Source organism: Podarcis gaigeae (genome assembly GCF_964106915.1).
Source record: "Podarcis gaigeae genome assembly, chromosome: 12".
Classification (NCBI taxonomy): domain Eukaryota; kingdom Metazoa; phylum Chordata; class Lepidosauria; order Squamata; family Lacertidae; genus Podarcis; species Podarcis gaigeae.
In genome coordinates, this window is record NC_139688.1 from 31,017,844 (window position 1) to 31,044,464 (window position 26,621).

The following is a 26,621-nucleotide window of genomic DNA, read 5'->3' on the forward strand; positions in this document are numbered from 1 at the left end:
CTACATGGGTCCATGTATAAGTTGAGTGAGAACGTAGGCTTCTTCACGGGAGTGAAGAAGTCATTTTAACTTCTGAAATCGACTTTTGCTTTGGTGAGCATTTAACTTTTAAGCTTCCAGTTTCATGTACTTAAAAAAGCAATTAAGGTTACAGTAGAAAAATGAACTCTGAGTGATATATATGCAGCAGTATCTGATTCCAGAGGCTGTGGGTAGTGGAGGAAATGTCTTCTGGTCTTTGGGGCATGCTGACCTGTTGGGTCCTATCACTCAGCACCATACTATGGGGTGGCTCTGGTTGCAGAAGGTGCCTCTGTCCGTTTTATGGGGAACCTCTTCCCTCCCTCCCATCCCATTCAGCAAGGTCCCTTAACTGTCTGGAGGTTGCGGGGAAATTCTCACAGGAACGTGGAGACAGAAAAACGGGCTTGTGCAAACCTTTTCCCCGTGGCGTTTTCTCTGGATCTAACCAAGAGATAGTCCATGATTTGCCAGTTAAAGCATTGGTCTGTTGCCATCTCAGTTATCTAGCCCTTATCTTTAGCTTTTCGCATTAAGGCTTGACATAATACATCTCTACCCCTATTCAATGTCAATGCAATATATTCTACATTTTCTCTGGCTGCAAAACCTAGCAAGGTAACATCACTCATTATCCTTGGCCCTGTGCAATCTGCAATCTGCCTCTTATGCTGATTTACACGGAAGGGCAAATTATAGGTATGGTTTATTACACATATCTGTACGATTGGGTTCTTACTAGCATTATGAATTGATTGATGTATGATCTATGTATAGAATTTTCTCTTTGTTCCTGTAGAGATAATAATTGTCTGCCACTTCTTTCTTTGAGACTACATGTTGTCATCTGATATAAAGGGGGAAATTTGTCTTCTCCTGTACAATGGAAAGTTAAAAGTGAATGTTCAAACCCATCTGTTTGGTTCAGGTCAATCTTTCTTATCTTTCTCCTGGCCTTTTCTGCTCTCCTCCCCCCCCCCCCCAGCACAGGGACATAGAGCAATTTGTTTTAATTCCTGTAAAACATTCCTTTTAATTTCTGAACATTATTTCTACTCTAACTTAGTTTAAGTGTTTCTTCCACTCTGAAAAAAAGTCATGGAAGTGGAATTCTACTCATTCTTTTAGCTGTAGGGGAGCTATAACCTATAACCCTATGTCAAGCTGGGAAATACAACAGGAAGCAACTTTCTAGCCATAAAATCATACTCTATGGAAGCACTGCAATACATTTGTAGCACTAATCAAAACACGGGATGTTTTAAAATTATTTAATAAAGTTGGACAGGTGTTTTTATTTGTATTTGTTGTTCCGTAAATCTTCTGGCTGCACCTGATTGCCTCACTTAAACTGACTTCTTAGATGTTTATAGAGAATGTCTATAATTTCAGAATTGGCACATATGCAGTTTGCGTGCCCTGTCTAAAGCAGCATGTTTTTTTTTAATTTTCTTTAGACGGGTAAGCTAACCTTTCCTTAATTCTATGATGGTTCTTTTCTTCTTCCAAAGGGCATGTATAAGCATAAGTTCTGCAACAAAATATATGCCCTTTAAGCACAAAACTGGGTTAGCGGAAACTAGCAAGGACTTGAAATTCACTAAGACTATAATCCTATGCCCGTGTTTTATTGGAAGTGACTTCCTTAGTCATAGAGGACTGTAACTGACTAGTATATTTACACCTGCCAATTTTATTCAGTAGGATGTGTGTGAATGTGTGTGTGTGTGTGTATTGTTTAGTTGTTTAGCCGTGTCCAACTCTTTGTGACCCCATGGACCAGAGAATGTCAGGCACTCTTTTCTTCCACTGCCTCACGCAGTTTGGTCAAACTCATGTTAGTAGCTTCCAGCCATCTCGTCCTCTGTCATCCCCTTCTCATTGTGCCCTCAGTCTTTCCCAATATCTCTCTCTCTCTCTCTCTCTCTCTCTCTCTCTCTCTCTGAAAGAAATTAGAAGCATTGAAACAAGGCTTTACTTGCCCTGTCAGTTTTGCCGGGGCAGCAGCATCCCAAGTGAGCATCTACTTGCCTCCCTTCCCTTGCCATCCAAGCCAAAAGGGCATGTGTGCACATCAGCACAGGTGCACCTAGTAATTCTTTTTTGAAAAGCAAGTTCTGCAGTGAGGTTGCAGAAAAATGTCCTTCTCATGCACAGATAAGGAAGCTTTTTTAAAAAATCAAAATATAAAATAAAAATCTAATCCATGTGCCACCATTGCATCAGCATTCGGGAAAATTTAAGCCAGAACAACAGCAGAAAGTATTAGTGCTGCTCTGCAGCTTGAAGAAGGTCAATCAGAACTGTTAAAACTGGGGATAATTTGGAAGCATCTCTTCTCTCCCAAAAAATCAGAAAGCAAAAGATCAATAATGCATCCCATAAGTTTTGTGGACCGTTCTCATGATTCTTCACTGTACTTTGGAAGTAACACAATGGAGATGAGCACTATAAGACACAGCCTGCCCCAACCCCCATCAACACCGTTGACCCTCAGACAAAAGAAAGGGATGCAAAAGTGTCAGCGGCCTCATCTCCCGGCCTTCCAAGTAACCCTTAAGATTAAGTGTACCAGGTTGTAATCAGCCTCAGTCTGTTCCTGTCAGAGCCTGTATTAGTGAAGATAAGGAGAAACATACAATTGGGGCCAGTACACACACATGCACTCTTGACCTTCCCTCGCTAAGCGTTTGAAAGAAGAAATGTAATGTGTGAAGCAGCAGATTACAGATGCAGATTCAATGGCCAATATCCTAGCAAAGATAATTCGGACAATTCCTTAGCTGACCACAACAGTGATATGCTGGTCCATATCTTGTGTGCACACTGGTGTTTCCTGTTAGCAGATATATGGCTAATGGGACATTTGTCTTTCCCAAGCTAAACTTTGACTAAAAAGGCAGTAGTTTAGAATCAGCCTCATCTGAAATTTAATTGGAAAGTAGACTAGGTAGTTCCTCTCCGCCACTCATGTTCTCATGCAAGATTTCCTGTTTTTGTCGCCTAAGTAAACAGCAGTACTTCTGTCATGGCAAAATAATTCTATCATGGCAAAATCTGTTTTCCAGCAAACTCAACTGTGTGGGTGAACAAAGACCTGATCATATGAGTTCTTTTTTTAGGCTGCAAAGTTATATTGAATGTAGATGGTAATTAGAAAAGCAAATACATTAAACATGTTTAAACTTCAGTCTGTTCAACATCATTCCTTGATAATTAGCCTAAATAGCCCATTTAGCTGAAAGTTCAAACATTGCTAATGACTCTAGAAACAGTGCCAGTTTTCTGCATTCAAAAGAACAAATACTTCCTGAACTACAATGACAAATGTCCAAAACTGCGCTGCAAAACTTTTAAGGTTGCGGTCTTGTACAACTGCTTGCACATAAGTCATACTTTATTTCACAAGAACATATGAGAGGTGCCTAGAGTTACAAACTGACAGCATGCAGAATCATGTTCACTTCTGAGATTCCCCATGGGGAAAACATATTTTACAGCTATTTTTAAGTAGATAGATACTATATTGTAATGATTTTGTGAACAACATAATGCAGATTTATGCTAATATTATGGGTAGTGAAGAAACACTTAAAAAGGTTTTGATTTACTGCTTAGTCTGTGTTGGTTCATCATAACTCATTCACACCTTGTTCTAATTATAGCATTCAAATAGGTATTTTTATAGCCTGCATCAGTGTTTAAAAATTCATATAGAACAATGTGCACAATTAATGCAGCCACAATCTCTTTATCAGAAAGTGTTTATAAGGAGTTGCCTGAATTTTGTGTTCTGGCATCCATAGTTAATTCTTTAGAGGTCATCACTTAGCATTGGGTATAAGGTACTATTCATGCCCATGGTTGCTGCCATTATGATGTCACTTCATTCATTCAGGATGTTCCAGAGAAGCTTGCCATGAATTATGGGCGCAACTCCTAGAACTGAAGCTGTAGAATATTGTAAGCATGCTGTTGCCTGACATGCTCATGTTTCCTATTTTAGACCTGACTGATCTTCAGATAACATATGGCAGTACAAGTAATTGGAAAATTGGCAGACCTGTCAAGAAACCTTGCTAGATGGGACAAAAATACGATGCTGCAGCACATAAAGTGTCTCTGAAGTTAAATTTATTGTCTTTTATCAAATGGTGAAGAAAACATATCTGGTCTCCAAAAAATGAAACACCTCTTTCCCAGTGGCAGATGCTGTTCAATGCTAGATTTTAAATACAAGGGTGGGTCTTGCATTTTAAAAACTATGCACATAAAACAGCTAGTCAGTGTCTGAGGAGGTATGTCAAATGTTGTCTTTTTCATTTAATGCTTTACCAGATTTCCTCTTCTGGAATTTCTAAAAAATACAGTGGTGCCTCGCAAGACGAAATTAATCCGTTCCGTGATTCTCTTCGTCTAGCGGTTTTTTTGTCTTGCGAAGCAAGCCCATTGACAGCTTAGCGGATTAGCGCTATTAGCGGTCTAGAGGCTTTTAGCGATCAGCTGAGAAGCGGCTTATCAGCGGAACAGCTGATAAGCGGCTTAGCGCTTATGGAAAGGGCAGAAAAAAGCGAGAAAAAAACGCGGGAACTCGCAAGATTTTTTCGTCTTGCGAAGCAACCCCATAGAGAAATTCGTTTAGCGAAGCGCCTCCAAAAACGGAAAACCCTTTCGTCTAGCGGGTTTTTCATTTTGCGAGGCGTTCGTCTTGCGGGGCACCACTGTAACTAATAAATGAATTGATCTTAAGCATAAAATAGGCACAGCAACTAAATGATACAAGAAAGTGGAAATATTAGCCTTTACATCTTCTGGGAAGGTTAATTGTGAATATGTTGTAAATGCTGCTGGAATCAATGCCTGCTCAGCCTCCTCTCTCCTAGCTAGTAGCAGTTTGCCACAAGTGAGTGGTGGCCTTGGTCTAGATCAGAACTTTCCAAACTGTGTGTTGTGACATGTTAGTGTGTCGACTGCAGTGTGTAGGTGTGTCGCGCAAATGCTCCCCACTCCTCCCGTGGCCGGAAAGGGTTTAGTTTAACCTCCGCTTTGCTAGTAAAACTGAATTACTGTGACACAAAATGATGTGTGTCTAAAAAGTATGTCACCAACATGAAAAGTTTGGAAAGCTGTGGTCTAGATGATGGCAAATGCCTCCTTGGTGAAGAAAAAGATGCCAATTTACAGCTGCTGCAACACTCTTGGTTTCTTCGTTTTGTTTTTAAACTTCTCTGGATCCAATTTGTAGGCCACTTTTGACCAGGGTTTTCTGGATCCATTTCAATCTAGCTTTTAGTCGTGTTTTGGGTCTGAGTGCTTTGGTCACCCCAGTGGACAATTTCTTTCTTTACCTCTCAGTGGCTTTCGTGCTGTCTTTCATTTTCTTCTCAATCACCTGGATGTGTTGGAAGAAACTGTTTTGCTGCGATTCTGTTCTTACATCACAGTGAGATTTCAAGAGGTGGTGCTGGAGAATGAATGTTGAACTCAGTGGCAGCGACTGTCTGGAATTGTGAAGTGCGGTGTTAGCAATTGAGGAAATGGTTTGGCATTATAGGGTGAGATGTAAGCAATATGCTGGTGACACCCAACTCTCCTTCCTCATCAGATGTAGCACTGAGGACTCTATGCTTTCTGGAGTGACTAATGGACTGGATGAGGGCAAAACTCAATCCAGTTAAGACCTATGGTTGGAGCCCAGGAAAGTAGTGGCTCTATTTGTCCTGACTGGGGTTCTACCCCGTGAAAGAAAAGATTTGCAACTCAGGAGTGATCCTGAGCTAGTATGCCTCATGGATCAATCAATCAATCTCCTTTATTGGCATAGGAAAAGTGCATCGTATACATGGATCAGAACACAACACAGTTAACGAAACATAGTAGGAGATACTTTAGGATAAAACTGTCCAGACATTGTGAGGTACAAAAATGGCTCTTAGGACCTATGGTGATGTAATTTAATAGTGTCGCTCATAAATCTTGCCACATTCTCCACAACGTCATTAATACAATTGTTCAGCATATAAGACACCCTGGAAGAGTCAGTGCGATAAATCCCCTCCTTCAATAAGGGGACCAAGTACTTATCATATTTTTTTGCATAAAATGGGCCATAAAATAAAACATGTGTGATGGATTTGACCTGTTTTGTGCCACAAGGGCAGTATCTTTCACAGTATGGGATTTTCGAGAATCTACCTTGCAGAACTGCAGACAGTAAGAAGTTAAGCCTTGCGAGGGAAAGAGCTCTGCATAGGTGGGGATTGTAAAGCTGGTGTAAACATGGAGTGTCCTGGCCAAACAAGGGTGGAATTCCCAACCTCATGGATAAGGAAAGGTTATCAGGTAGCAAAAGGCTCTGATGAAGAAAGGGAAACCTGGTGGGCCTCTCCTTCAGGGAAATCACACATCTTGTATATTTTGCCATCAGAATTCATGTGGATGAAGTACAATCCCAATGATTCCCAGCACCAAACGTTTCTTACCTGGAGGAGAGGCTTGATGGAACTTTTGCCACTTGCCAATTCTTCTCCAAGGTGAAGCTTTTCTTCCATAAGGGAAAGAAGACTTCTGTGCAGGGCTAGCATCAGTTCGGACCCTTTCAAGCATTCCTTGGCATTCACATCTCCCATGAGGAATGCTTGAAGGACCTAAGTGATTTACAGGTGAGCATCAGGCCACTTGCCAGTTTCTACTTCTCGATGCTCCAATAGTGGCTGTAGGTAGGAGCAGTTTCACCAGCTTCATCAGTGTCCCATCGGTGTTGTTCTTAGGTAAGGACCTTTCTTTTGCATGCTCTGGCAACATCTTGTCTTGCACTCTTAAAGGAGTTACTGCACTCTTAAAGGAGCTACTGTTGACCATTTTGGGCCATTTGAATTTTCAGAGTCATCTGGGACCATATTCTAGAGCTTGTAAGACCAATTATTCCAGAGCTCCACTGGCTTCTAGATTCAAAGTGCTAATTGTAACCTGGGTCCAGGATATTTGAAGGCACACCTGTTCTCTTGTGACAAGGCCCTGTTACCAGTTCCATGGGGAAGATGGTCAAGTAACATGAATAAGGTGTTCCTGATGATGGAGCAGTTTCTCAGAGCAACCAAACAGATCTGCAATGTTCACTCCTTTAGAGTGCAAGGAAAAATATTCTTAGTCTGCCAGAATGTTTTTGTTCTTGCCTTTTTGTCATTGTTCTGTTGATTTTATTGTGCTGCATGTTGGTTTTATTTGTTTCATTATTTTATTGCTTATATTTATAATTTTGTCGTTTAACTTTTATTCAACATTGCTTTGAGAACCGCAGAGTTGAAACTTGGCCTGTAAATTTGCAGAAATAAGCAAGTGAATAAGGATCGTAGGTTCTACAAACTTGCCCAGAAAGGTATATTGCGTATATAGGCAGCAAGGAGTAATGCATTTTTCTTTTAAAGATTCATAAAAGATCTCATTTTTTGTTTTGCAGGAGGATGAAAATGAAGCAGAAGAAAATTCACCTCAAGAGTCAAACATGGAGCAGAAAAATTCAAAAAAATAGAAATTTATTTCCTCTTGGAAATACTTTCAAGTCGTGCCACAGTGATTAAAGTGTCCCATTGTAAAAATTACAGAATGTTTTCAATAAATGACACAGGAAAATAAAATATACATTGCACTGGGGAATTGTTTAATTGGGTCTTGGTGACATTTATGGTTATATGAAAACATGAATTTTCAGCACAAGGGAAAAAACTATTAAGTGTATAAAAGCTTTGGAGTTATGAGCGGAAGAGCAGAGTTCTCATTACTGTTAATTTTTGCTATGCAAAGTTGTTGAAATTCTTCACTGCATTATTTAATGTAACTCCTGAAAGGCCAAATATCCCTCAGCATTGATGCATGGCTTTGCTACTTAGGAATTTGAATAAGTATGTAATTACAAAACATACAGAAATATATGAACTAAAATTAATAAATAGGGAGGGCAACCAGTTTCTCTTGATTGTGAAAAAACTGGGCGAAATCTGTGTATCTTTTGATCCATTCCATATACTTGGCATTTTCATAGCATGAACCGGATTCTCCACTGTCAATTATCTGCTCTTACGTGGGGTGTTGCAGCATCCCCATTCTTCCTTTCATGATCTACCTAGCATTTATTTATCCCTTAGCTTAGAAAATGTTTCATTTGATCTATCCTTACTTTATATAAGGAAACCTGATCTGCAAAGCACTCTCTTTCGTGTGTAGCTTTGAGTTTTTTAGTAGGGCTGTAACTGAATGTTAACAAATTTTAATTGATTGTCAGATTTTTAGTTTACTTTAATCTATTGATTAAATTTGCATATTCATAAAACTCCCCCCCCTTTTTTTCTTTTTTGAAGTTTAATGATTGAACATGCATACATCTTCTCACTGTGGAGTGTGCTTTATGGTTCTATCATTCTTTGTTTCCTTTTAGCAACAAGTATGCTAATAAAACCTGTTAATCAAAAATCACACAAAGGTCCAACAAGGTACCACATTGTATTTTCATCCAGGGTCAGCCAGATAAATTCCCCTGTTTCTATGTGCTCCCAACTACTGGTGTTCACCTGATGTGATGTGTGTGACCCGGGGAGGGTGTGTAGCCAGAGTTATGGGAGGCAGATAGAGGTGCACAGAGGGCCACATTTATACCTTCCAGGCCCAAGATTCCCCATCTCCACTGTTTATTATATCTGTTTCTTTACTGTTTCGTTATTTAGCATGAGTTAGTATTAATTCAGTATATATTATTTGGACATGGCCCAGACCTTGATGAAATATGGTTTTAGGATTCCAGACATCAAGATGAAATTGATACGTAAATGTTGCTACTTATAATGCATCTGTTATATATACTTTTTAAAAAGTGAAATACATCACTTGTAGCAATATCTTTCACAAGCCCATTTGCATTTGTTTGCAAATTATTTGAAAAGACCAGTCATCCAAGAGAAAAGGGGCAATCTGAATTGTTTATTTTAACTTCTGTCTTTGTCCTGAGTCCCTGGTAAAATCCTATATTTATTCCTGTTACTTTAGTTCGCTCCTGCATCGGGTGGAAAGGGACTACCAGCTTGCATAAGTTTCATACTATGAAAAGTGAAGGTTGATTACAAATTGCCTCCATTTCACATTGACCTAAAGAAAACAATTTTTACATACCAATGACTGAGCAAGTTCTGTTACCTATCCAAATGGTTCTGGTGTGCCATCATTGCAGGCCATAAATATTTCCCCGTGGTGAATTCGGTGTGGGTTCTGCAGCGCTGTTCTCTGGGAAAAGCAGCAAAATGCTGAAGGCAACAGCATGAAAATGCATGCAACTACGGCATAATTCTGATTTGTTTTAGAACGATTAATTTCCTTGTTACAAAGCCAAGTATGAACAACCCTTTAAAACCACTGAACCATAAAAGCCATTTCCTTAAGGGTTTTAAATTTGGGAACAGACTCATGAAATTTATAGCTTTGATGAGAGATTCTTTGCCCGCAGTCAAAATGAGAACCAGATCATTGGTTTCTCAGCATGACACCTATGTGTTCTTGTGTGCAGTAGATATCATTAGGCTCATAATAACACAGCTATCACCACATAATGTCTGAAAAGGTTCATATTTGATACTTAGTTTAAAACTCCTATTTACACCTCCAGAATGCTAAACAGTTGGGGGATTTACTTTATTTTAAAGATGGCATATAGCAGCATCCTTATATAAAGTAAAATGCTATTTAGCTAAGAGTATAATAGGTTTAATGCTTAATCTAGGTTTTGCTCTGCTTTGTCTCATCACGGCCCTTTCACAAAATAAGCATGGTAAACATGCAGTGAATCAATGAAGAAGACAATTTAAATACAACCGCCCCCCCCAAAAAAAAACCACCCCATAGAGCAGTTCTTTCTGGCTGGGGCTCAATGTCAGTGGTATACATCACAGGCATATCATAATCATGGTTTCATATCATTTTAACTAAATGCATTGCCCTTGATGGATTGATGATGGACCTGCAAAGATAAAAGGTATTTATTTTTGCTCGCTTTCATATACATTTATGTAGTAGTTTTAATCTACTTGTATAAGGAGGGATAGGGACGCGGGTGGCACTGTGGTTTAAACCACAGAGCCTAGGACTTGCCAATCAGAAGGTTGGCGGTTCAGATCTCCGCACGGGGTGAGCTCCTGTTGCTCGGTCCCTGCTCCTGCCAACCTAGCAGTTTGAAAGCACGTGAGAGTGCAAGTAGATAAATGGGTACCACTCCAGTGGGAAGGTAAACGGCGTTTCCGTGCACTGCTCTGGTTCGCCAGAAGTGGCTTAGTCATGCTGGCCACATGACCCAGAAGCTTGGCCCTCGGCCAAAAAGGAGATGAGCACCGCAACCCCAGAGTTGGCCACGACTGGACCTAATGGTCAGGGGTCCCTTTACCTTTATAAGGAGGGATGGAGCTGGTCCAAAATGATCTTTAATGTAAGCTTGAGCTATCTCTCCTACTTGATTGGGAGTCTTACACTGTCTTTTCTCCAGCATTTTCTTGGGCACATCCAGATTGAGCTTGGCCTTCACTAGTATTACAAAAAGAGCAATAAATCCCAGTGCACAACAGACTATTGGAAGTGGGTGGTTGGCTGAAACAACTGCTGCCCACTTAACTACACTCAAGTTGTATTCTCAAGTCTAAGGGGCTGTGTCTACATAAAAGGAGCCTGCTGGATCAGGCGGATGGCCCGTTTAGTCCAACATCATGTTCTCAACAGTGGCCAACCAGATGCCTGGGGAAAACTCAAAAGCAGGACACACTCCCATCCTGTGGTTTTCAGTAGCTGCCATTCAGATGTATCCTACCTCCAACTATGGATGTAGAATATAGCCGTCAGAGCTTGAAAGCTTGCTGGTAGCCTTTATCTTCATGAATTTGTCTAATCCTCTTTCTAAGCCATTCAAGTTGGTGGCCATCACCACCTCCTGTGCCAGAAGAGTCAGCCCACTTTCTCTATGGCATGCATAATGTTATAAACTTCTATCACGCACATGAGGGCTGGGATTGCAATATTTCTAACACCATCTAATCCTGGGGTAGCTAAATAAGATGTGGCCCACGTGTTGTTGGACTCCAGTTCCCATCAGACCCAGCCAGGATGACCAATGGTCAGCAATGCAGGGAACTGTAGTCCAACAAGATTTGGAGATCATGGTGTCAGCTACTCCTGATCTGACCAGATGACACAGGACCCTGTCAACAATTTCAGCCGTACCATGTTCTATAGCTTATGATTGCTAATATCAATGACAGTTGTTGAGTAACTAAAATTCACCTATATGAATGATACACAATGAAAACCTAGTTAAGTAACTGCCATAAGTAACTTGCAGGATTTTAATTATTTCGTCTACCTATTACTGGGTTTTTTTAAAAAAAATCTATTCTTAGCCTCACAAAGCGGTGTAGATATAATCTAACTTCCTAGTAAAGAAACATGCTATCTTATGGGGGGGGGAGAGATGGTATTCATGTGGGCGCTGCTCATAACTGCTAGTAAATACTATAATTTAAAAAACTTTATATGCTATTTGTTATGCTATTCATTCTGATATTTAATGGCACTCCTAGGAGAGCTCCTCAAGCTGGCCACATCACAGGGGGGCTGAACTGAAGTATATCTGTCTCAAAAGAAAATTGGTATGCCTATTATTTTTAGACAGGAGGAACAAGAGAGTGCAGGGAAATAAATCAACTCAGGAGCCACTTCCATGAAATCCAGCGGCCTTCTACTCCAAAATCCTTTTCTACCACGCAAAAGGCACATCTTGAGACTTAGTTGCCCTGAACTGGTCTATTCTACAAACAAGCACACAGTTCATACTAGACATAGGAAATGAGGAACAAAACTTCCCTGATACAATCAGTGCTGAAATTTGCTCTAAGACTTTTATTCAAAATGGAATAGGAGCTGGATTCCCAGAGCTGGTTTTTTTTTTGTTCCATCTCCCTAGATCTACTCTGCCTAAAATCACTTAGCCAGCCAGGACCTGGGTTCTGACTCCATTACCCAAACCCCTGCTTTTCCTCCATTACCCTCGATTACTCCTTTAGACCCCTGTCATCCTTAGGGCTTTGCAACCCTTCTTTTGGCATAGCCACATCTTTACCTGCCCCACACCTGATGTCCTATCTTAATTTGAAGTGCAGGGCCATAGCTAGGGGGTGGTGAGGTGGCCCCCCTGCCAGGGGCGCAGGCAAGGGGGGAACATCCTTGATCCCAAATACTTCTGTAGCTGCTTAGCAGCCTGCAAAAGACACTGGGCATGCTTGAATCAAAGTGCCCTCATAGGTCTTTGAGGTTAAAAGTGGCACTGAAAATCAGTTTTGATGCTGGAACCAGCAGCCACAAATGGCAAATAAGGGCCTTTTATGCTATATTCCATCCACAAATCTCTCTCCCACATTCTATTAATGCATGAGACACATTTTAGTGCTTTGTTAGATGATCCAGATCATATAATTCTATAGGGCATTTTGTGTCTTGGAAAATCAGTCCATTTATATGCTTATTAAGAAGAAATGAGACACGTTTGAGATTGAGTTTTGCTTGCTTTTTCCCCCTTTTTAAAAATAAATTGCTCATATTAGTTCATGTCTCCGTATTTGCTACTTCTCAATGAGAATTTGGCCTGAGCGCAGATTCACTCTGACATTGTTTTAAGAGTACGAACTAAATGTGATAAAATGCCCACCCAAGTCCTGCCACTTAAATGCGCAGAGATACAAATGTAGTCTTTGCATCTCCAAGGACTGCTTCTGGTAATTACTCCCTCTTTTATTTTATTTTTATAATGCCATGTCTGCATTTAACATTAATCACAAGCAGGATTCACTGCGCAAATTGCTGACAGAGAAACTCTGCCTTGAGAATAATTTGTCTTCCTGCCTTCATCTGCGGAACAGCCATTTAGGGGGGAAAGTGAGAGAAAGGGGGAAATGTGCAAAAGCCGAGTAGAAAGAGGATTTTAAGAAAATGAAGGAAATTAAAAATGGCAAAACACCAAAAGTGACAGTTCTGAAAAGAGAATGAAATAGTATTACAGTAAGCATTTTAAATAAAAGCACAAAAACTAAGCAATTTTTTAAAGAAATCGTAATCCGTTTGTTAAAACATATAGTTCTACCTATGGTGGTAATTTTGACACCTATTTCAATATGAAAAGTACCTGAAATATAGAGTTATATCCAACACTTAGTTTCTTAACAGGATTGCCTCAGCTGAGATTTTGTACAGGGCCTCCTGTTTCTTCAGAAGTGTTGTGGTCCCTGCAAATTTGAGTCCGTAGCCATGTCTATAGTTTGCCCATCTGTTATTCCAGCCCAAAGGAGGAGGAGGTCAACATCCCCACAAAGTGACTTGCACAGAAGAAAATGCAGAATGATATGTTAACCCTACAGATACGGCTGTACTGCAACTCTCATCAGCCCTAGACAACATGACAATGTTTAGAGATGACTGTAGTTGTACTCCAGGAGCATCCGGGGGTGGCAGCAAAGTTCCCACACTCCTATATTAGACTCTGCAGAAAGGTATCCACTACTATGAGAAAGCCACCCTGAATTGCATAAGCCCATTTACTCTCTTAGAGAAAGGTGTTGCCAAAGACAGAAGTTGCAAAGCCCCATTTGTAAGGTTCTACTGTAGGGGCGAATGTTAATTCATTTGGAAGTGAGTTCCAGGACTGTGAGACCCATCAGGCAGATTTCAAGATTTTAAATCACATGGGAACAGCAAGCTCTCCAGACTTGCATACACCCCGTTGCAATATGTGGAACATGGTGGGCCAGGTGATGGGGATCTACTATTTGTAGATTGCCCATCATGTCAACATGATGCCAAGGTGGTATTGAAGAGTGCACAAAATATGACTGGTAAAATGTAACAGTTATTACAAACGACTGATTAGCAGCAATTCCTCTCACTTTCCCGACTGGCATCCCTGCAGTGCTTTCACAAGACCATGTGTGGTCGCCAACAACAGACAGAGCTCATCCAGGTATGTTTTCCTCTCTCACTTGTTTCCGATGTAAATGACTTAAGAGCTTGATCCTCTACAGTGGGAGAAGTTCCCAGCCTCTTCCAGAGCCGACTTCCTTTGATCCTGGGACTCCTTTGATTTGATTTAAGGTAGCACCATCGACAGATCTTGCATCATTTCAACCCAAATGATAAAGAGTGTGGTGGAGCAACTCCTCTATGAGGAAAGATTGCAGCATTTGGGAACGTCTTAGTTTAGAGGTGCATTACATGGAGTAGATAGGAGAAAAGTTTTTCTTCCTCATCATAACACTAGAATTCATGCACATCCCAAGAAGCTGAATGTTGGGGGATTCCAACCATATAAAAGAAAGTACTTCTTCTTAACATAGTTAAACAATGGCATTCACTCCCACAAGAGGCTGTGATGGGTACCAAGTTGGGCAGCTTTAAAAGAGCATTAGACTAATTCATGGAGGATAAGGCTCTTAATGGCTACTAGCTATGACATCTATTCTCTGCATCCATGGTTGGAGACAGTAATGGTCCTGGAAATGGCAGGAGGGGAGAGTGCTTTTGTGCTCGAGTCCTGCTTGGGAGTTTCCCACAGGCATCTGGCTGGCCACAGTGAGTACAGTGGTACCTCGGGTTACATACGCTTCAGGTTACAGACTCCACTAACCCAGAAATAGTACCTCGGGTTAAGAACTTTGCTTCAGGATGAGAACAGAAATCGTGCTCCGGCGTCGCGGCAGCAGCAGGAGGCCCCATTAGCTAAAGTGGTGCTTCAGGTTAAGAACGGACCTCCGGAACGTATTAAGTACTTAACCCGAGGTACCACTGTACAGGATGCTGGACTGATCACATGAAAGCAAATGCCCAAATGGTGCTCTAGTCACATCTTTACAAGGAGGCATCTTTACAAGGAGGCAGCTGAAGAGATGTTTTCAACTTGCACTCCCTGACAAGCACCTGTGGCCAAATCCCTTCCTCTGTGTCTGCACTGAAATCACTTTATTCCTAGAGAATCATAGTAGGCAGGTATCACGGTCTGGCATGTCACCTTGATAGGAACTTGGCTTGCAGCAGCACACCACATTTGCCTAAGTGCCCGGTGATGTCTGGATAAAGTCCTGTCCTCCTGTTCGTATTTGTGTGAGGGGCTGAGGAAATTCTCCTTTCAGTTGGCTTGGCTGTAAGCTTTTCACTAGATTAACAGCCACATCGGAGCAGCTCAGCAACTCCCAAATATCAGAGTAACAATTAGAAATGTCACTGCACTTCATGCTTATTAGTCCTAAAAATTAAACGGTTAACTTAGTGTGTTTCAGGGAGGAGGGAAAGGCTGACAATGGAGAGTTGCCTGGATACCTTAATTAGCACTTTTAGATTGCCATGCATTGCTGCCCACCTAGATGGGCCTTGCAGGAGAGGCGTGATAGACTGGGGCTTTCTGAAGATCTCGATTTTAAAATTTATTTTCTCATCATGAACGCAAAGCCATCAGAAAGACAAATTAATTTAGCTTCAGTGACTTGCGGTTCCCTTATGAGCTGCATCCCTGTTGTTGCTTTCCCTTTTCTCCCCGTCCCCCTAACAGCATCCCTTTATCTACACTACAGAAAAACGGAGCTGACCTTTATCTGTTTCTGGTACAACCACTTCTAATTTTAGCAAAGCTCTTCATTTGAGAGCTTTATCTCCTGACACTTCCAATCCAGGCTCATCAGAATGCATGTCCAGCTATTTCCCAAATGGTATTTATCAATTAATTAACACTTATAGATTTAATGACTTCTTGTACTAAACTGTTAAAGGGCAAGAGACCTATAAATTTCCAAACAGTCTATGTGAAACATATATAAATATTGATATATGCACACTTTTGAGGAGGGAGGGGCTGGGTTAAGTTGGTTACTAAGCAGCTGATATGTGATATATTCAGTTACATACATAAGGTAAGGAACAGCTTAGTATCTTCGCCTGCACACAAGCCATTTTCTTTTACCACTATTGGCAACCCTCTTTGTAATTGGCAAAGAGCAAAAACATTAGATAAAGTAGTCCTTGCTTTCTTTTGCTAAAATCCCCTTGTTAGAAAGCTAGTTGTCACCAGTAAATAAAAGTACTGGGAAGAGTTTTTAACACACACACACACACACACACACACACACACACACACACCAACAACAGGGAAGATATGCATGGAGTTCTGTGGCATCTTAATGGCTGCAGACCATAGCTCTTTTTCCGTGTTGCAGGGGACTTGGTAGTGAGGCTCCTGTGTCATTTCAAAGTGGTGCTATGTTGTTGCTTTTTGAGAGGCTTGTATTACGAAATAATAATAGCAATAAATTTACAAGCCTCTGTTTTCTCACCTTGCAAGAGCCTATATTGCAAGGATGGGAAACATTTGGCCCTCCAGATGTGTTTGGGCTCTACCAGCCTCAGGCAGCATAGCCCAATGGTCAGAGATTATGGCACGTGCATTCCTGCAACATCTGGATAACCCCAGGTTCCCCACCCCCACTGTATACTTCTCTTTCAGCCACTTGTTATTATGTGAAAGGGCTTATATTACACAATGCCAGGATATCTTCCTTGCTTATTGCCAGGAATTATATGAAATTCTGCATTTCCTCCACTCAGGTCTACATAAGCATCTTTTTAACTTAAAATTAAGGTCCTCAAAGGTTGCTGCTCTGAAAAGAAGTGATTGTAAAGTTTGAAAAGTGTGTGCCTGTATGCTTTCGTAAACCATATGCAACGATTCACACTTCACAAATTTGGCAACCATTTTTGTCAACAGCGTTGCTAACCCCTGTTGGGAGATGATATATACCCAGCTGTCATTAGCAGGACTCGAAACCCCTTTGGCAAAATGGAAATATTTCCTTATGGAGCACTCAATATGCTGGCCCCACGCCAGTGACCCCACTCTGCCTTAAAATGCAATACCTGTTGGGCTCTTGGTCTCCAAACTTCCTGAGCAATCGCTGTAAACAGAAAAAAGAATGTTCTGCTGGCAGCTGAGTCTGTCACTTCTGTCTAGAGCTTGTGGTACCTGCCTTCTCTCTCTCTCTTTTCATAAAAAAAAAATTCACAATACAGTAAAATTATAACTACAAATCACATAAGTAGAATACAGAGTCCTCTCCTAAAAGTAATTCTTAGCCCTTAACACCTGCAGAGGACAGTAATTGCTACCAGCTCTCACCTGAGATCTTTCCTTTCTCTCCCAGAAGCCTTTGCTTCTCCCTCTTTCCCCTATCTCAGTTTCCTTGAAGAAATTGCAGCATGGCTTGCAGCTGTACAAAAGCCAAGTGGGTGAATTTCTCTAAAATGAGATTTTTCACTGCCTCTGTCTGCATGATTCTTTGGTAAGGAAACAAGGTCATTCCTTTTCTTATTCTTTATTTTACTGGTGGGAGCTTGTTTGCTGCAACTCTGAGTAAAATCTTCACTTATTTGTAAAGCTAGGTGCATGCGATACATTGTAGCCTAAGCATTTTCATGGGGAATGTTTATTTAAAGGTGGATGAGGGTGGGTGGAAATCCAATGGCTGTGAGAGAGTACGAATATTCCTTCCAAAGCTTTCTCTCCAACATGCACCACTCTGGACCGCAGGTAGGGTAGTTAGTTAGATTGTTTCCTCATATAAACCTCCATCTCCACCAAAAACTAGTGTATTAGGAAGGAAGGTTGTAGCCCAGTCCAGTGCCTTTTGCAAAGAGTTTGTTGGTTTTTTACTTCCAGGAAAATGTTTACGCACACCCCTCCCTACAAGCATTCAGAAACTCCGGGAGCGTAGGAAGCTGCCTTCTGGAGAACAGGCCCATTGGTCCATCTGGCTCAGTGCAGCCTACACTGACTGGCAGGGGCTTTCCAGAGTTTCCAACAGGGCCTTGGTCCAGGCCTACCTGGAGACACCAGGAACTGAATGTGCAAAGGTTACAGCCCCACCTGAAAAGTGGTACAGTCCACTTGGCTTGCCTACCTCAATCTGCGTAAATCAGGCCTCCGTAAAGTTAATGCTCCTGATTTGCTTCTTTTTATAAGGGAAAATATGGGCCGAGTGGAACGAAAATGCCATCAGCCTCATTTGTGAATTAACAAAATGCCATATAGGGCTATGAGGGTTAATATATGCATTTTCCTTGGTGGAATGGGAGAGCCTACACTTTATTTGGTTACAGTAACATGTTTGGTGTTTCCCCTCAGGCTTCAGGGTCACACCCAGGGCTTTTTCCCCCCTCAGCCAGAACTTGCTGGCACCTCAGGTGGGCGCCATTGGCATTCTGAGAGATCAGGGGAGGTGTTCATGGTTAGTTCTGACACCTCTTTTTCTAGAAAAGAAAGCACTGGTCACATCATATACTTAAAGCACCTGCCACCTCAAAGAATCCCAGGAAATGTAGTTTACCCTTCAAGAAAGCTATAACCCTCAGCTTCCTTAACAAGTTATATTTCCCAGAATTCTTTGTGGAGGGAGGTGTGCTCTTTTCAGTGTCGTGTGTACACAGCCAGAGGCACACAGCCTCACAAATAAAAAACACACATCATGCAACTTGCGTGTGTAAAACGGTAAAGGCAGCTGCAGAAGGTGTTTTCTGTGGCAACTCTCACTTTGCAGCCTCTCAGACTCTGTCAGCAGAGTCAGGTAAACTGCAATGAAGTGGACTGCCTTGGCAACATATGCAGAGCTCCTGAGGGGGGGGGAGCTGACACTTCCCTGCCACCTTTCGATGGCTAGCTTATCTTTGGAGTGGTATTGATTACCTCATGAGGAGGAAGGCTCCATATCCTTACCCTTGTGTCCAGAGCAAGGTGATTTATGCCAGGCCGGGTAATAGAAGTGGCTGTGAGGGAAAAGAGAGGCCACAAATGAGATAACTTACAACTGGCAACTTTATTTATTTATTTTAAAAAAGAACGGCCGGCACGGCAGAGCACTCATCAAGGAGTGACCTGCTCTGGTGTGGCAAAGCACCAGGCCCCATTCCAGTGACGAATTATTACACGGCTATCTTGTTTTGCCTTTGTAAATTATGCCGTGTCTGTGCCTCGTAAGCTGGCAGATTTATTGCCACGCCTCAAGTGTATCGCCAAGGCAGAGCAGTTCTGAGGAATTGTGGGGGTCATGTGTCTTTCCGCTGGCTTTAGCCAGCAAAGCGCCTCTTTAATCTCAATGAGGAAGGACATTGGCGTCCTTGTGGGTGGGTGGGTGGGGGGTGGAGGCGGCAGAGGATTCAAACTTTATTTTCAATATTTAAATTAAATTGTGCCATCCATTTCCCTTGCTTCCAGATCTAAATGCAAGTCATTATGCCTGGGAAAATTACAGCTGCATTCCTGGAAGTTGGAGGCATGCCAACGAGAGGTGCACCCTTGGTTGCTAAAGGCTGTACAATCTGTCAGGCAAGTAATTGGCTGAGAGAAAGTCTCTGATCAGGATGTTGCGCTGGTGTGACTGGGCTCTGATGTGCGCTTGCCGCTTCCTGCCCTACCATACATACAAAGTGCTCAAATTACAGGGTTGCCAGAGGGGAGTCCCTTTTATGTTTGCTAGGGTCCCTTTAGCTATTGCAAGGGACCTGACTTCAAGGCTAAAAATCCAGGGGAGTCAGAAGCTGGAGCTTGCAACTTTCATTTGAGGAGGCCCCTACCTTTCTTCCCATAATTCAAGCACTGTGCATGCATGTTAGTGGTAATGCACCACTGCAAAGCTCAAGTGAGAGGCATTTGGTGATGGAATTTCATTGTGGGTGCAATGAGACATCCATTTAAATGCATGATTGAATGACGCAGCTACTCCAGATGACGGATCACACAATTCAGCTGTGACTTGAGTGGCCATATACATATCACCCAAGAAAGGGAAGAAATGTGTCACAGAGAACAGGTAACAGGTTTGCAAGTTTACTTGTGCTAAGTTTTATGTACAGATGCAAATTTAGAAAGAATTACTGTACAGTGGTATCTCGGGTTGCATACGCTTCAGGTTACATACGCTTCAGGTTACAGACTCCACTAACCCAGAAATAGTGCCTCAGGTTAAGAACTTTGCTTCAGGATGAGAACAGAAATTGTGTGGTGGCGGCGCAGCAGCAGCGGGAGGCCCCATTAGCTAAAGTGGTGCTTCAGGTTAAGAACAGTTTCGGGTTAAGAACGGACCTCTGGAACGAATTAAGTATGTAACCAGAGGTACCACTGTGTGTAGAAATACAACACATCTCACCATACTGGGGAAGATTGTGAACAAGTTGTTACTGCCCTATACCTGGAGGTCTCAGGGCAGTTCACAGAACAAAATCAAAATATAAAACCACCAAATATATAATAAAAATAAAAACAACAACACAATAAAAGAACCCCATTTTAAAAGGGCATAGGATGTCAATCAAATCAACCAAAGGCCTGGTTAAAAAGGAACATTTTTGCCTGGTGCCTAAAGGTGTATAATGAAGGCACCAGGTGAACTTTCCTAGGGAGAGCATTCCACAGATGGGGAGCCACTGCAGAAAAAGGTTCATTCTCGTGTGGGCATCCTCTGTATCTCTTGAGGAGGGGAAACACGAAGAAGGGCCTCAGAAGATGATCCCAGGCTCTGGGTAGGTTCATATGGATAGAGGTGGTCCTTGAGGTATTGTGGTCCTGAGCCATTTAAGGCTTTATAGGTAAAAAGCAGCACTTTGAATTGGGCCCAGAAACTATTTGGTAGCCAGTGCAGTTGGACCAGGATCGGTATAATATGCTCAAACCGTCTTACTCCAGTGAGTAACCTGGCCGCTGAATTCTGCACTACCAGGCAATCTCCCACCCATCTAGTCTAGGGAACCACCCACTAACACTGCCTACTCAGATTACTGTCCAGGTACCTACATCTCTGCACTACTTATGATCTTGCTAATTATCTTAAAACCAGACTTGAACAAGACAACCCTTTTAAATAGAGGAACATAGGAAGCTGCCTTTCAGTGAGTCAGACGGTTGGTCCATCAAAGTCAATTTTGTCTACACTGGTTGGCGGTGGTTTGCCAGGATTTCAGGCAGGACTGTTGGCCAGCCCTACTTGGAGATGCCAAGGATTGAATCTGGGACTTTTTTCATGCAAAAAGTAGGTGCTCTACTACTGAACTACTGCCCTTTGTCATCACCTTCAAATAGATGGCTGTCTTCTGTAAATGAGAATATCACATGGCCATTCTTATTCTACCGCCACTGTCAGAGGCAGTATGTCTCTGAATTACCCAGAGTGAGCAGGGTATAAATAAAATAATAACAACTACTACTACTATTACTACTACTATACCAGTTGATGGGAATCACAAGTGGGACGAGGGCTTTTTCCTCTTGTCAGCTTCCCATGTTCATATAGTTGGGGACAGGATACTCTATTGGAGGGGACCCTTGGCCTGAGCCAACAGCTTCTTCTTATGTTCTTAGTTGTGCAGATCGTCCAGGTCTAAGTCCAACGTCCTATGTGCTCAGCATTTAATTTTGTGGCAAGGCTTGCTCCAGCTACTGTTTTCAGTTCCAGGCCTTAACACTGGGGACCAATGAAAGTGCCCTTGAGCAGGTACATTTCTCCCCTTAAATATGGAGTAGTTGAGTGATGAGTGGGTCTGTGACCCTCCAAGATGTTGTAGGACTCCAGCATCCATCAGCCACAGTCAACAACGAATGTTGGGGTGGTTGTAGAGCAGGCATCCCCAACCTTTGGCCCTCCAGATGTTTTGGACTACAATTCCCATCATCCCTGACCACTGGTTCTGTTAGCTAGGGATCATGGGAGTTGTAGGCCAAAACATCTGGAGGGACAAAGGTTGAGGATGCCTGTTGTAGAGCAACAACCCCTAGAGGACCACACGTTCCCCATCCCTCTGATATGGTGATAGGGGTTGGGAGAAAAGGGTTTACACACTGGAAGGTGCTGTGACCTCCCAACAGATTTAACCCTCTGCATGTCTTTTTCTAGAAATCACACACTGCCCATATTGGGTTGTGGTTGCAGCTTGTACTTATAAATCATATATGGAAACATTCTGTCCTGTCCTGTGCTTTTTAATAGGGTGGTATTTAAGGAAGATAACATACTTTGCAATGCCCTCTCCTTGTATTTCCTGTACTATCAGCAAATTATATTGGGCCCTTCCACAGATACAATTCTAAAGAATATCACAATTAATTCTATTTGGCACAGCAGCAGCAACCCCCCAAAATGGCTTATTTTGCAGTTATTTATGTTTGCTAACTATGTGCATATTGGGGGGGGGGGAGGCACAACAATTTGTGTATACTTCGCAGAGAATAAAGAGCATTTCCATATTGTCAGCTAATTTACAAAGAAATATTTACAGAGTGAAATTTTAGCAGCTATCAAAGGACAAACAAGAGAGTGATTCCGTTGTGCGAAAGGCCACCGGTTTCAATTTTCTCTCGGCAGAAACTGATTTATTCAGTATTCGTTGATTCAATTTATTTATAATTACACCACACTGAATAAATCAAACATAGCTGAAAAGCAGTTTATCTCCGTGTACTAATTACGCATACAGAGGCAAAGAGATGCTGGAAGATTAAAGGGAGAACGTACTGGCGTGCATTAATGATTGTGGGTGTCTCTTTTATTACCCTGCACTGCATTATATAATAGAATAATAGGGTCACTGCCATGATAGAGGAGGGCAAGCAGTACTTAAACTGTTCCTAAAATGATTGAAAGAGAAATGAAACACTGTAATAGTTAAAAGGCAAAGAACTGAAACAATAAACACACAGAGTGTTATCTGACACTCCTTGTTTTTCCCCCTACTGTTGCTCAAGAGCACTCATATAGGGCCCCATTTAAGAAATTAAGTTATCAGAGAGAGAGATTATATTTTTAAAAACTTGCCTATTTCAATTTGTTTAGGCAGTTGGAGAAACAGCAGGCCTTTCTTTTGTGTTAAGATTTCGCACTTTTCATAAAGACTTATCTTAGGTTTCTGAGGCAATTGTTTTGACATTAGACATTTCTTTATTATGCGGAGCACTGAACAGGCGTCCATAGCCATGTGATAAAATTCACTGGAGAGTCTTTGTGGTTCTATCAAGTGCTACCAAAACATTTTGATTTCCACGTTGCCACTATTTATCTCGGTAGGGAAAGTTCTTATTTTGAAAATCCCCCAAGGAACTTGCCCTTGTATGTGCTAATTACTGTTACCATTTCCGTGAAGCTTATCTTAACTGAAGTCTAAAGTTTTCCAGAACAAAAAATGAGACTATAAAGGAACGCACAAAAGGGAAATAAATGGGAGGGAGACGAGTGGGGGGAGACACATATGGAGAGAGAATTTGAAAATTGCACAGCACACTTTTATTAGGCTGCCACTCTGTGCACATTTGCAGAATGGTATGCAGCGGAGAAAGGAGGAGCAGCTATGATGGGTTAAGAAAAGCACAGAATGCCGAAGCAGGATCTACCACACAGAAGCCATTTCCTTCCTAAAGGCATATAAATCAGGCCATAGTTAATTTCTGTAGGTTATTTTTCTGTACTATCAGGGGTGCCAACTTGAATAAAATATTGGGAGAGGGGGCAGGTAAGCTCTGTTATATACTGAAGTTCTCACCCTGGGCCAGCAGGGGGATACTGTAGATAGTTATGCAAATGAAGGATCGAAAGTGACGTTCAGTGATTGGATAGTTTTAGAAAGTTGTTACAGTAAAGTGGTACTGGAGCTCTATATAAGCAGGCTGACTGAGCCCTTCAGTTCAGTTCTGTCCTGGCCTGTGAATAAACAAGAGCTGTTTGAAGAATTGCTGGGTCGTCTGATATGTTCACCCACAACTTAAGAAGCCCCACCCTGCATAATCAACCACAAGATACATAAACATACGCACCCCACTTGAACGGCAAAGTTCATCAATTTTGGGCAGGGCAGGCACCCTCAAATAATTTACTGGGGTGGAGGGGAGAGTTGGCTCCTATGTGTACTAATTACACGAAGGTTGGTGACCAACCCATCTTTCATAGGACAAACCTGAACACGTGTTAGGCATAAGAAAAGTTGGTCAGAAATAGATTTCATCACCTGCCTCAGTGCACAGTCTCCTGAGCACGAGGCGTATCTAAGGTCCCTTGCACCTTTGGCAATGAGCTGTATCGGTGCCCCCTCCTGGACAGGAGAAATGCCCCTCCTTGTAACTGCTCTCTACCTCTCTACCCCCTTCTGTTCCTTCCTGCAGAAGCAGCAGCTTTTCCTGGTAGAGATCCTGGTGGATTTCTTCTGCCAAAGCAGGTACTGGTGTGCTGAGCCAAGGGTGGGGTGTGTGTGGGATCCAGGTGTCACAGGAGGACTTCCAATGCCTGACAGGTGATTTTTGTATGCTCCCATTTCTCCAACCCATAGGTACACCTTTTCCAGAGCTTCCAGAGCTCCTGAGCTTTGTGTAGATCCTGGGCTCAAACTATTCAAGACTGTGGTGAACTGGAGCACATAAAACATTGACTGGATTCCCTTAGCACTGAATTTCCCACACATGGGGCTCCAGTTACAACTCCCATTATCCCTAGCTAGCAGGAGCAGTGGTCAGGGGTGATGGGGCATGCATACAGCTGTAAAGGGCCACCACAAAACATGTTCCCATCTGAGGCAGAGCAGTAGATAACACCACCCTCACCCCTTCATGTCAAACTACAAAGCACTCCTGGTTGGTCGAGTTATTTTGCCACTTTAGGCAGAACATCTCACAGGTACCTTTCCCTGGCAGTAAACATGCAGTGACAGATGTCTAGTAATTTGCTGCCCTTTCATTACATCCCAAATGAGCTGCCTAAGGAAGCTGACTCACTGTGCCGAATGATAGGGCTGGCCCTGCGATGAGTGTGTTATATTTATAAACCTCAATTTCATAAAAGGATATCAAGGCTGTATACAACATACCAGATTGTAATAAAATCTGTTATATGAGGTTTATATGTGCAAAAGTACAAAAACTGGTTTTTTTTCATTTTAGGAATGCCTGCTTATATACTGTGTAGTGGCCCAAGCAAATATATGGGGAAGAATTCAATGCAGTGCTTGCATGATGGAGCTATCTCCGCTTGCCTCTTGGTTCTTACCTGTGCCAATGTTTCAATGGCAAAAAACTGGTGTGAGGGTGGGGAGAGAACTGCTGACATAGAGAAAATGGAGAAACAGGGTGTGGCATAGAATAATGAAGTACAATATTTCACACACCCAATATTTTTTAGGAGGGGCATAAAAATAAAACAATTTGCTATGGAACATTGTAAGAAATTTATCCACTGCTGCAAGGTTTAAAAATGAATAGTCTGTTACCAGAAAATAAGAGCTAAAAATCGTAAGAGCTAAAAATCGTACAATAGTGTATCTGTTCAGGTAGACAGAACGTAATATCGATGAAACAATTGACTTTATAATACCTGCTTGTATAAAGTGTATGGTGAATGGAGACAAGACGATTGGTTATTTATAGGAATGTTTATGATATTCTATTATTATTATTATTATTATTATTATTATTATTATTAAAAAAACACACCCAAAATCAAAACTGGACATGCCCAGGCCCCGAAGCACGCCTAAGACAGCTTGGCATACTTTTGAACTAAAACACTTAAAGTAATATTTTAAGACGTAAAGGAGTGCACAATTCTAATTAACTTACAGGTGCTTATTTTGGTTGCCTTATTTGGTGCCTATACCCAATTGTGTCACCTCTAAATGTAATGCATAAAGAGGTCTTCTCTTCTAAGTTAATTTGTTTTTGTGAGCTGTATCCCAGTGAAACATTTTAAAGTAATTGTTTTTATGTTGTATAATATGACCCAAATATTGTATTTTTGTCAGCATGTCTAATAGGTTGCTCAATAACCTTGTCCTCTACAGGTCACTGGATCCATTCATGTTCAATGATATATCGTATGAGTGTTCATGGGTAGTTTGATACATCTTCTAATATAAGGTGAGTAGAAATAGCACAAGTTTTATTTTTTGACCTTCTAGAAGTATGTCCCCAGCAGAAATGAACTGCGCTTTTTAAGATTGTGTTTCAAAGAGGTATTGGAAGCAGGAATTGTTCCAAATTAAGCTTCTAAAAGTTGGGGAGTCATTTTCTGTGATTAGCATTAAAGAGCTGATTAAGGAAAAATTTTGCTGTAAAGATTAATCATTTCAAAAGATGAAAGGTCAAATGTAATGGGCTTCCTTTGTTTTTTGGGGGAAAAGCGAGACTTATTGAGTCCTGTATTAGTCTATGCATCTTTTAATAACCTCTTCCTTGCCCTCCATACAAGGCTTTTAAACTAAATTGGTCTGCCAGGACCTTTTGCTAAGGATAGCCTCTGCAGAAGAAATTAAAATATTTGATCTCTCTAACAAGTGAATCATAATGATCATGACTTTTTAAAACTTGGGAATGGGTAACTTTATGAGGATGCAAGAATCTCAGTTTGCTTAAAAAACATTATATAATAACCTTAACTTTGAAAGTTTATGAAAGCTTAAAGTAGACTTGAAACTGATCGTTGTCTGCAAATCTCCCTGAACCCACCCCCCAACCATGAAAACAC

At 41.6% G+C, this 26,621-nt stretch overlaps 1 protein-coding gene and 1 long non-coding RNA gene across 9 annotated transcripts in view; both read left to right on the top strand.

Moving 5' to 3' along the window:
• The window catches only part of PHF14 (PHD finger protein 14), a 136,152-nt gene extending 128,494 nt beyond the window's left edge, over window positions 1-7,658 (top strand). For all 8 annotated transcript variants that reach the window (XM_083705255.1, XM_083705259.1, XM_083705257.1 and 5 more), the window contains one exon: window positions 7,481-7,658. In XM_083705255.1, the coding sequence (XP_083561381.1) occupies window positions 7,481-7,552 (72 nt within the window). In that variant the 3' untranslated portion in view covers window positions 7,553-7,658. The remainder of the gene's footprint in view (window positions 1-7,480) is intronic.
• A 9,638-nt stretch (window positions 7,659-17,296) lies between these two features.
• LOC310828248 overlaps window positions 17,297-26,621 on the top strand; it is a 34,976-nt gene continuing 25,651 nt past the window's right edge. The window contains exons 1-3 of the long non-coding RNA XR_014556779.1: window positions 17,297-17,417; window positions 19,346-19,456; window positions 25,939-26,014. This is a non-coding gene — a long non-coding RNA (uncharacterized lncRNA). The remainder of the gene's footprint in view (window positions 17,418-19,345; window positions 19,457-25,938; window positions 26,015-26,621) is intronic.